Source organism: Mixophyes fleayi, chromosome 5 (assembly GCF_038048845.1).
Source record: "Mixophyes fleayi isolate aMixFle1 chromosome 5, aMixFle1.hap1, whole genome shotgun sequence".
Classification (NCBI taxonomy): Eukaryota; Metazoa; Chordata; class Amphibia; order Anura; family Limnodynastidae; genus Mixophyes; species Mixophyes fleayi.
In genome coordinates, this window is record NC_134406.1 from 202,044,352 (window position 1) to 202,056,782 (window position 12,431).

Sequence of the window (12,431 nt, forward strand, 5' to 3'; positions counted from 1 at the left end):
AGATATGCAGGGCAGTTCTCCCCCTCACTATAGATATGCAGGGCAGTTCCCCCCCCTCCCTATAGATATGCAGGGCAGTTCCCCCCCCCCTCCCTATAGATATGCAGGGCAGTTCCCCATCCCTATAGATATGCAGGGCAGTTCCCCCCCCCCTCCCTATAGATATGCAGGGCAGTTCCCCCCCCCCCTCCCTATAGCTATGCAGGGCAGTTCCCCCCCTCCCTATAGATATGCAGGGCAGTTCCCCCCCTTCACTTACCTGTAGTTGTGCCAGCATCGCTCCTCTCCTCAGATCAGCAGATAGGAAGTGAAGACGTCCTGCTTCCTGTCTGCTGCACAGCAACAGGCAGCCTGGCGATTGGCTGTGTGTTGCTAACCACTGACCACCAATGCTTTTGATCGTCGAGCCCTCCACCCCCCCCCCCCCGCGGCGGCGACCCCCCCCCCCGCGCGGCGATCCCCAGCGGCGACCCTCCCCGAAAAAAAAAATGAATGAAGAAAAAAAAAAAAAATTTAAAAAAAAAAATAATATTTTTTTAAAAAATAAAAAACCACAGTGCCGCGCCCCCCGGGACCCAGCGCCCCAGGCTGCAGCCTGGTCAGCCTAGTGGTTGATCAGGCCCTGGCTGTCGCTATAAAACAGGCTTCAAAAAACAGAGTACAGCTAAACCATCTCTGGATATAAGTTGGGGTAATCATATGTTGAAGTTTAATAATTGGATGAAGGTGGTAATCAATATTTTCTGTACATTAATATAAGTTGCATTGCGATTAGTATGCAATAGAATAATTATTATTGCAAATAACATACAAATAAGTTTAAACAATATCAGTTTTTCATACACCAATAGCCAGCTGACAAGGATCATAAAAGACAGTTTATACAGGTCTAGAGGCAGGAGCCTGAGGTCAGGACACCTGGCAATCTCAAGGAACAATGACCAGAGGAATCCACCAAAGCCACATCGAGTTCTTGGTAGGTCAAGACCCTTAATTCTGTAACTGTGTATCTTTGTGATGTCACTACTTTTTACAACTGTACTGTGTATAAATTGATCCCCTCTGGCTTTGGAAACCAGAGCGTGCTCATAGAAGCTTGTGTTAGTGCTAGCAGGCAAATGCTTATACATACCAAACTTTGCCTTGTAATATATTTTGTAAATAAAACCTTTGTGCTTTGGAATCACAGCGATCGCATCGGACAATCTTTATTGGCAATGATAGTTACTGACGCAACACCAACTTGTGGGCCACAGACAATAGTGCCCACCCCATTCCCCAAAGACTTTTCCGTGTTTTTTTAAATAAATTATATCCACCTCATGAGGAGCAATAGACAGCAAAATCAGTTTTTAAATCTAATATTATAGGATAAATGTCTGTACTTACCTGCTGAAAGCAGTACAGGCTTTGGAAACAGTAGATGCAGCAACTGGTAAGCCTAAATTTGAAGAGAGGGTGCAGTTTTCTAGAGCTTCACTGAGGTTACTGTTCATTGATTCTCCTAAAAAACTTGGAAGAGTTTCATCTTCTATGTTGTTGTAACGTTCAGTCATTGTAGGACTTCTCCCTAAACAGAACAGGCTTCATATTAGGGTTATAAATTATTATAGTAGCTCAGGCAATATACACTCTTGTTAAATGATTAATTACCTGTTCAAATTGTGGGAATTAAACATAATTTGCAAATAAGTTTATTTTAATGCATCTAGATAGCATAATATACCAATAGCAATAGTAAGACAACTTTAATAATGAAGACAATAACTCCTGCAAGTGATGACAAAATACTAAACAGTTTTTTTCTTTTGGTGTGCAATCTGTTTTTTAAAAAAGTGCTTGTCCTGCTTGAGATTTTGAGGCATTTCATTGTGCCTGACTACCCAACACAAAGCAAAATTCAAAAATCATTCTCAAGTAAGGAGCCACCTGGATTTAAAAATGGATTTTCAGACAACCTTAATTTGTTTGTTTAATGCACTCATACTAAATGCATTGCTTTACCTTTTTGGGCTCCTGCTCTGCTTCCCCCAAAAGTCTTTACATCATATAGACATGTTACTTTACCCACGGATACAACAAAGACTGATCTGTGGATACAATTGTATCCAAAGCACAAAGTGTAGTATCATCCGATAACAACTAAAAAAATAAAAAAAATCTGCTAACATTATGCAAGAAATTATGCAAGAAAAATAATGACAAATGGTTACTGAAAGTTACGGGAGGAAAAGTACAAGCCAATAAAGTGATTTCAGTCTTCATATATCTTCAAGAATGGTATACTTTTTATTTAGTAAATGTTCAAAACTATGGATTTCATATAATTAGCTTATTTACCCTCATCTGATGAGGGAATATACAAACAAGATAATAAACAACAATCTCAATCTAAGAAAGTAGTGCCTTCAAAAGATTGCAAGTTATTAAATTTAGATAGCATGTCACACTGTTTGGAAACAAAGCACAAAGTAAATGTAGTAAAATATATCAGGTACCTTAACCAAAGTATGAGGAATAGTGTACATTATAACCAATACCAGAAGGGGTCTTTAGACACTTAAAAAAGCATAATCACTCAACCATACTCACGAATTATGGACAAAATATTTAAGTGTATATTATGAATTCCAAAAGAGGAACCTATAAAGTAATCATTTAATATACAAGTACAAATATAATGAACAGCAATTCTGACATACAACGAAACAAGGTTAGAAATAACCAGCAGACATGGAAGTTAAGGTTTGTTTTAAAGTCTTGAGTGAATGTGCTATATTATAATATATTTTAAAAAATAAAAATAAACTGTCAAGCAATAGGCATTTTTTAGTCATAAAAATTTTGCTAACACACATTTCCTTGAGTGAATTTCTTATTACATGCATCTAGCTCAAGCCCTGCCACAGAGTAATTTTACTGCATAACATCAAAATGGGTTTAAAACAGACTGCACAATCAAGGAGAAAACAAATCCCAGATGCCACCTGTCGTTCAATAGTCACAAAGACAACATGCCTTACATTCCCCTGAAACAAACTGAAAATAATTGAAACTGCACTATTATATTTATAACAACTTCAACACAGTTTCAAAACAGATCTGTATCATATGCTTGCAAATGTACACCCCCATTCTCTGTACCCTTTTCTTACCCTCCTCATACAACCCTTTCCTTTTGCTCTCCGTACCACTAAATGCAAAATTTTCAATAAAAACTATTATTGAAAAAAAAAACAAAAAAAAAAAACAGATCTGTATAATTGATGCAAAGCTTTTTTTATTTTTATTTTTTAAAATTACTTGTTTCACCAGTTAAGGTAAATGAATATAATGTATTCAATTTAGCAATTGTTGCCACAGAATACATTGCAATGTAAGACCTCATGACAGTAATGGCATGTACAATGTATGATTTTGCACCGTGGCAGAACCATGCTGCACTGCAAGGAGGGCAGTATTTCTCTAACCCGCCCCCCTCCCTCTTACTTCACAATGTGGTTTGTGCAAATTTGCACCCTTTACCTGAATTCACTCCTAACACTAAGGCTGGGAACACACTGGAGCATTTTCGTCCAATAATCAGGCGACATAAGACCATTCGGTTGGAAGTCGGGTTAGTGTGTATAGTGACACGATGGTCGTTCCAAAGTGTCGATTGTCAGCTCAATTCTTTGGTCGTACGGTTTAATATTCTAAAACCAATCATCAACCGATCATGTAGTGTGTATGCACTTATGCTCACGATCTCCATAGAGTTTAGAGTCATGTTCTTTTCAGCTGATGCTAGCAATGAATGTCCTAGTGAATAAATGTAGAGAGTGCTGTAGAAAGAATAATACATTTGTTCCTTCTGAGACAGAATGTTGTGTAACAGAAGCTAACGAAAGTCATTAGGACATGTGTATAGCTATAACAAGGCGTTTTAATCAGTGTGACAAGAATGAATGAATATTGTGCTGTCATTCTCTGAAGACTAGAGGACCAGATGAAGAGTACAGATCTGAAGGTAAATTGTGTCAGTGTGTATGCATGAATCGCCAGACTGATCGGTCGACCTTCAGTCGTAGGTACAATCATTTGAGATAACACGTGGGTCAGAAAATTCTTCAGTGTGTACCTAGCCTAAGCCTGGCTCATTAGGTCAATAAAGTACTCAGACTTGTCAAGCCAACAACAAAAGAAAGGCTGGCTACTGTCTGGATGCAGGCACACACAAGCAGGGGACCCAGACTATTCTAACATGGCACCTGGTGCAATTTTTCTAATGGAGGGATACATGTGGTTTACGTCTAAATCTGCTACAGTCTGCATATTGCAGCAAAAAAAAAAAATTTTCGCTAGACAATGCAACTTTTTCCAATCTTCAACTATCCAGTTTTGTTGAGCCTGTGCCCACTGTAGCCTCAGTTTCCTGTTCTTTGCTTACAGGAATGTAACCTGGGGTGCAGGGCCTGATTATTTAATAAGCTGAGTAGACTGCAACCTAGAACATAGCAATGTTGGGGGGGGGGGGGGGGCAAAATTTTGACAGGGAGAGGTACAAACTTTTAACCTTGACATATACCCATGGTAAAGGTTGAAGTCTTAATTGGGCAGATGCTTGAGGATAAGCAAGGAGAGACAAGGATGGAGACAAGCACAGTTGTGACAGCCCCCCCCTTCCTATTTTCACCCTCCGTACCACTTATTCACACATCCGTTCCGTTACACAGTTCTGCCATGAAAGGCATGTGGGCGCTACGAGCATATTAGCCTAGGGTGGCCTGAACCCTTAATAAGGACCTGCCCGAGTGGTTGTCCGCTGCTGTGAGACACTTCAAGTTTGACATGATGATGCTCTTGTCCATACAACTGTGGTAACACGTAGTTATTTCAGCTACTGTCACGTTCCTGTCAACTTGGACCGGTCTGACCACACTCCTCCAACCAGTCTCATTATCAAGGCATTTTTGCACACAGAACTGCAGCTCGTCCGTCCGCTAGTTGTTTATTTGTTTTGAGCATCATTCTCTGTAAACTCTATAGACTCTTGTGCATGAAAATCCCAGATCAGCAGTCTCTGAAATAATCTACCTTCCTGGCAGCAACCACTCCACAGTCAACATCACTTGTATCACACTTCTTGCCCATTCTGGTGTTTCATCTGAACGACCCGATATGTCAGGTAAGAGAAAAACTACCAGAAATACAAAGAAAAGAGGAGGGTGTTTCCCAAATGGGGATCAGATGGTATCAAAACATCAAAACAATGGCAGAAACAAACATTAAAACATAATAAAAAAGTTTTCTGGTGGAGAATCGTGTATGTAGAGATTGGGATCTTTTAACAGAAAAGGAAGATAATGGGACTAGAAGTAAATGAGCCAATCAAACCACTTTATACATTAACTACTAAAACCACAAGAGTGTTGATGGCAGCTGAGCGCAGACAAACACGACTGGTCTCACGTACACGTACTGACACTCCCCCCTTACGTACGTTATCCCGTCTCCTAACTGGCAAAAGTTTGCAGAACACGGTGACCCGGCCGGATACACACACAGCACATTTGTATACCTGTCTGGCGCCGCCGGTTCCCCGGGACAGCGCACCAGCCCCGTGCAGCTCCCTGGAAGTGCGCGAGAGAGTAAACACCGCAAACAGCGAACTCCGGTTTCTCACACTCAGCTCAGCTGGGGGCGGAGTCTGTGCGGGAGGGCGGCTCGAGCGGTACAAACTTCGCAGCCCGCGTCACAAAGCGATCAGTCAGCTGCGAGGGGCGGAGTCTACGGGCAATCTGAAGCCGCTGGTCGGCTTGCTGGGAGGATTCTAGGACGCCGTGACGCGAAGGGGCGTGACTAAGGATAACATGCGTGTGATAGGCTTGGCGGAGAGGAGAGAGCAGTAACGGGTCTGGTGCGCGCCTTAATATTTCTGGCAGTGGAGTGACACGTTGTTATTAGTCTAATGCATTTAAAAGATCAATGTGCTTTAGGCAGTTGGTGTTACAGGATGTATATACAGATTACAACAATCTGCGTGTCAAACCCTTATTATTGTACAAAGGCTGCAGGTAGCAAAGTTACTCATAAATAAGAACAAATTGTATTCTATTTATATGCATTCTTAATTATGTCTTACAAGTGCATATAGCCTCTGCAACTTGGATGTCTCTCGTTCACTCATTTATACACAATTTTGTACCGGTTTAACATTACAGGATGTGCATATTTAAGATGTGTATTACTATTATGACAATCAGAATATTTTTTTGTTATCACTACACCTTCACGTGTCTGTGTACGATGTAGAAGTGGGCAGGCATAGTAGAACCTGTAATTAATCTGATTACACAGGTCTGCAACTAAAAAGCTGTTTTCATAATTTTATCTGATTCATTTGTTTTTTTTGGTAAGCTGAATTTGAAAATGACCACTGGTTTTTCCTGGGACGTCAGGTTTTTTCACAATCGAAATCTGCCTTGGTCAAACAGGTAGCTGGAAATCGCTAAATTTCAAATTCATCATCCTTTTGGGGGGGATGGGGGGAATTAACATGGGAAAACAAATTTATTTTCACTGCCAGTGCTCCCAAAAACATGCAAATACATGTTTATTGGTCCTGATGGTGATCACTGCAATGTTGAGTGTGCTTGCTAGGGCCTGCCTGGACATGCATTAACTTGTTCTCTGATTCCTCCACAATCTTGTATTTCATTTCAGTCGTCATCCTGTTATTGTCTGTGTGGTTCAAAATTGGTGCAATGCCTCCAAGAAAGTGTGTAAATTCGCCTGATAGTTTCTGTTTCATATGTGGAGAGTTCATGGTGAAAAAGCAGCAGTTTAATATTAACGGATTTTGTTCAAAAAGTTTATTTTGTTTGTATTATGTACCTCAACGTCTTCAAAAGATACTACCTGATATATATTTGTTAGTTCATAAATAATTATGGGGGAATATCAATTATGTAATATATATTGTTATAGATTAATCCCTAATTGAGTTTAAAGAGAACAAAACCTTGTTACTGGATATTTTAATCCCCTTCTGTTACTGTTGTGGTTGTGACAAATGTTGCTTACTATTTGGCTATTTCCATTTAAGGCTTGCATATGTATTAGATGTTCCGTCATGTATTAGATGTTCCGTCAGTAAGCTGGCAGCATATGATAGTCTATTTAATGCTGCTATAGTTCAATAGAATTGATTTATTTGAATGAGGATCTAAATTAAACATGGACTGTGATCCTCATAAGTAGATCTTGAATTGATTGGTTTAATTATCTAAAATGCCGATAATTTTCTGCCCAACTATCTCTGGATAGTATAGTGTCCACCTAATCAGTGGCAGCTCACTATAGTGGTTATCTGACTAAAATGATTCTCCATTATTAAATCTCGTATCACTGAGATAATGGGAAAGTATTGTCTGCTTAGTAAAGTCTAATTCGAGATAGGAGCAATAGAGGATTAATATTCCAGATATTATTGTAAATATACAGATCAGATCACACAGCGTGAACGCCAACGCGCGTTTCACTGTGAAAGCTTTTTCTAGGCCTAGAAAAAGCCTTCACATCGAAACTTGCACAGGGATTTACCTGCATAGGAAGCAGAGATCAAACATGTGGCATAAATCCCCAGAGGCTGGCTCCCACAAACACTCATTCCAGTCGTAGCCTTTCCATTTGGTCAGGCATTGCAGTGTACCGTTGAAGAACCTATAGACGAGAATATTTTCTATTATATACTCTGGATAGATTAGATTGGTTTCACCTTTATAATAAAGGTTCATTATATTGTGGTACGTGTACTAATATAGGACATAGCCTAAACTGTCTGTTTATTCATATCTAGATTGGGAATATATGTGAAGCAACCATCTATACTTATAGGTACTCCATTTTTTGCAATGCCCCTCTGGTGGTGTACTAATTAAACACGGAACCGTTTGATACCAATATCATTCTTTATAATATATCTGGTATTCCCCTTTTCTCTACACATGATGAGAGATATATAAACAAAAAATGGAAGCGTTTTATACATAAATACACGCCCATATCTCAATCTGTTTGAGATTTATACCATCCCATGTTAGCCATAGAGGAAATTGCCTATGCATAAAGGCTCTTTCTGGAGAGACACTTTATATTAGGTCTTAAGGGTCTTATGAATTGTTACATTAAAATTACATAATTAGAGGACCAGACCTAAATTACTACCATCAACTACAGCACAATACGAGTCTTTCATTTGATATTGATCGGCTCCCCTTTTTGGGTCATTTTTTAATTCTCTTTACACTTTATTTCAATTCTATTCACTTGTATGTTTTAAATTCACCGATCCAGGTGGGATTTAGCTATTTGTCTATGTCATATTTTTAAGTACTCATCAATAAAGTTGATTTTATATTGATATATTCTCCTCGGACAGGAGTGCCTCACACACTACTTTGTTCAGTTGATATCTACTATCACCTGTACTTGTTATTTCCTAGATATTTCTATTTATGAGAGCACCCCCTCAGATTATGTATTATAATTAAACATATTCAATTGAGGTTTGTCCGGACCTTGGAGCGGACTAGTTCATTTCCCCTTTTTTTCGTACCCTTATACTTTTACAGTTGTGGGTACAGGGCATTGAGAAGATGAAGGCCAGACAGGTTTTTGCAGAAAGTCGCGGAAGTTGGGGTGGTACATGGAAAATGTTGACGAGTCAGAAATTGAATGGTGAAGTTTGTTCCAGAATTTGAAAAAGTCCTATAAAATCATCTGCCAGTTTCTGTGAGGGTCTTTCCAAGTGAAGTTCTTTAATAGAGAGCTAGACCCCTGGTCTACATGGTACAGATTTTGATAGGATTATGTAACAATTGTATCGGGAGGAGAATCCGGGGTGATGGATACATGTGTTAGCCTGGTTTAGCATTGGCCAAACAGGCGTGTAGTCTAACGTGTCCCCTGGTCTTCACCAAGAACCGCCGCAAGGCGCGATGGACTTTGTGGCCAGGAACACGCAGGTTGCAGTCCTCTGATCGGCCAATAGGCGTAACCAGTGGAAAAGAGGAAGGGAAATCCGAAAGCAGGTCAGCTGACCGAAGACTGATACAGTGGCGGTAGCGAGGTACAAATTTAGTATGTAGAAGGAAGTACATTAACGCCTCAAAATTAGGTCCTGGGAGAGAGTGGTCAAAAGAAAGCAAGAACTGGTACATTAGGAGTTAATAGGTAGAGAAGCAATCCAAGGGCAAAGCACAGGAAAGCTCAACTTCTGCAACATAACAAGGAGTCAGACTGGTGTGGAAACCTATTGCTCTGACACTGATGCAGTGTCGGAGTGAGCTTTATATACTCTGTGGATTTGAATATGCCGCCTCCCGGCCACGATCATATCACCGCCCAAACCAGGAAGTGCTGACCTCTACACAGGCAGAGAAAATCAGCAGTACAGGAGAATGGAGTAGGTAAGTTTTGTGACAGATTGTTTTTTTGTAAGCTTGTTTCCTCAAAATATATTGTCTTTTTTTTAAAAAAAAAAAAATACCTAATGTTGTAAACATAGAGAACTTACAGTTATTTATAACAATTAGCCCATCACATAATTGTGGGGGATCAGGCCTAAATCATAACTGCAGTGTAAATATGGGATATTAATTGACTCCATTGATAAGTTGAGCTACTAAGTGTTTATGTGAAGACAGAAAGTCTGTTGTATGTATATTTGATGGCTCTGCACATCATGCTCAACTCAGCATGGATTCTGGCTCAAAGAGGGTCAGTTTTAAAATATGCCATTTAAAATCAAAGAAAGTAGTGATCAACCACATATTCCTCAATAGCATGATGAAGGGCAGCTCATATGCCAAATTAAGCATTCTGCCACACAGAGAAGTTAAGGAAATGAGGGTAAGCTCTACTAAGACACTGTATATAGACCTGTTTGGTATCAAAAGATGAACAAATTCATAGGGAATTAATAATAAAATTGGATCTGTGTGACGCTCTGCAAAAAAGTTAGGTAACATAGTAGAATTGGGTAGTAAATCAAGCAACATACAAATGGTGATTGAAATAAGTATCACAGACCCCAACCCCCAGGAGGTGGGAAAGGTGTAAAGGTGTCTTTAAAAAGCTGAGACCAGTTACAGCAAATTGTCAGTCTTTTGGGAAAATCAATCCACATCGATAAGCTGTCCATCTTCCTAGCCAATTTCCCATGACGCAGATTATACAACTCATGTAAGTGATACTCTGAATGTAACCCCTTTTATTCTAAACTGCTTTGCTTGTGTATGTTATATCAATTGTTTATCAATTGTTTGTTTTTATATCTGAATGCCCTGTACCTTTGTATATTTAATCTATAAATTTAGTAAGTTGCGTCCTTGATACTCTAAAAAATCCATTAGCCTGTTAAGAAAAATATATCTTGTGAAGGAGCTCCTATATCGTTGCTGATGATGCAGGTGCGGTGGGTGGAGCTTGAGCCACGCATAATGGTCACTAGCATTCCACTGTTGTTTACATGCGCTGAATTTATGCAGATTAAGATATGAACTGGCTGAAAGCCAGAGCATTTCAACCAAAGAAATTGTCTCTCATATGTGGTTTCACAGCAAGTTAGGTTCAAACAAAGGAAAAATGTGCTCACAAGACAGGAGGTTACAGCTAAGAAACGGCAGTGAGTCATCATTGCAGACAGTGTCCAGTTGTGTGACTGTGGTAAGGGTCACAACCCCCACCTAAAGCAATGCATTCTGGGTAAAGGTTTATAAGCCACTGAAGCAGGCAAAACAGGCCTCTTTTGACCACACCACATACACACCTGGAAGTTGGCACATCTTTTCTACCTGGAGCCTACACGACACACACTCCACAGTACGCTTATACCCTATTTGTCTGTATCTGCTCTTCATATTATATGTCCATCTATTTCTATTAACTTTCCTTGCTTGCATGCATTTCTATTAGCTTTTCTCTGAATCTTTATCAGTTTATTTACCTTATATGTATTCTGCCTGCAACTTAATATATTTTGCTTGCACATATATGTAAAGTTTATATCTATTTCTATTAACTTTCTGAATCTTTAAGTAACCTTTTCACACTTGCTTTACAAAGGCTAGCTTCTTCCCCAATCTCAGGAATGCTTACTATCTACACTACAATGGACTCTAGCTTCCTCCCCCCACCATCTCTTTCTCTCCCTCTCTATGCTTGACCACATATTACACATATATGCACTGTGCAACCTTCCTATATCGCTCATTTATTTCATATCTTTCTCATTTAATTTTTCTTTATCTTAAATACATTTCTCTTTTCACATTTAAAGACACATGATGAACATGTGCTTGCTTAAACACATTCTCTTCATAAATGCTCTCTCTCTTGCTACATCTAAACACACTACACAAAAGAGCAATAATGACCATACACACATACATTTCTGTCTTACAGCATATACACTAGTACGTGTATATATATATATATATATGTATGTGTGTGTGTATGTGTATGTGTGTGTATGTATATATATATATATATATATATATATATATATATATATATATATATATATATATATATATATATATATATATATATATATATGAATTATTAAAGTAATTTTATTGTTTTCCAGTAAGCATTGTCTAAGCGATTTATGTGTTCCAAAGCACAAGTAATTTATTTAGCAAAAAGCAAGAAAAGGTTTAGCAGTTCCATAAACAAGTAAAATACAGTATAAAATAGCCGATACATGATATATAATAAAGATGTTACATTAAAGCAGGAAAGTATAAAAACCAAAATATATTACATCTTCCTTATAGGGTTCACCTAGGTTCAATGAATGCACCCATGCTCTCACGTTCCCAGGATCAAAAAAGATAGAATAAAAACCAGCATGCTTATATATACTTGTACAGATAACACTTAGTGAGGTCTTCATTGATCCAAGGTTAATGGTATTCCAGTTCCTTGCAAGTTAAACGTCAGTTCATTTGATCCTTACAAAGGGTGAGGGAAAACTTCCCCCACCCTATTGTTCCCAAGATTTGACTCTGAATGACCAGTTCAAACTGACCCACATAAAAGTATTTTTGAGCATTAATCTAATATTGCTTGTATCTTGCGAGCGCTATTCTATTATGAGAGATAGTTAGTGCAAGGCAAAAGTATTAAACATTTACACAAATAGTAGATATGTATTCTGTGCATTGTGGTGGTTTAGAGATTGTCTAACTGTAGTAGGTACTTCAATAGCACATTTTCAACATGTGAAGAAGATGCTAGATGCTATTCAGCTGTCATTGCAGGTAGTGATTAAGTGTCAAGTTCACACAAGTAATACTGATCAATTGCATTAGGTAATAAAAGGACAAATTAAGTTACAATAGGTGTAGTAAGAAGTCCATTACTAATTAACATTTATTCACAGG

At 38.7% G+C, this 12,431-nt stretch overlaps 1 protein-coding gene across 1 annotated transcript in view; it reads right to left on the reverse strand.

The window, feature by feature from the left end:
• Positions 1-12,431, reverse strand: part of CEP192 (centrosomal protein 192) — a 198,562-nt gene that overhangs the window by 156,759 nt on the left and 29,372 nt on the right. The window contains exons 10-11 of the mRNA XM_075214402.1: positions 3,526-3,649; positions 1,390-1,570 (exon numbers count right to left, since the gene is read on the reverse strand). Of these exons, the coding sequence (XP_075070503.1) occupies positions 1,390-1,570; positions 3,526-3,649 (305 nt within the window). The remainder of the gene's footprint in view (positions 1-1,389; positions 1,571-3,525; positions 3,650-12,431) is intronic.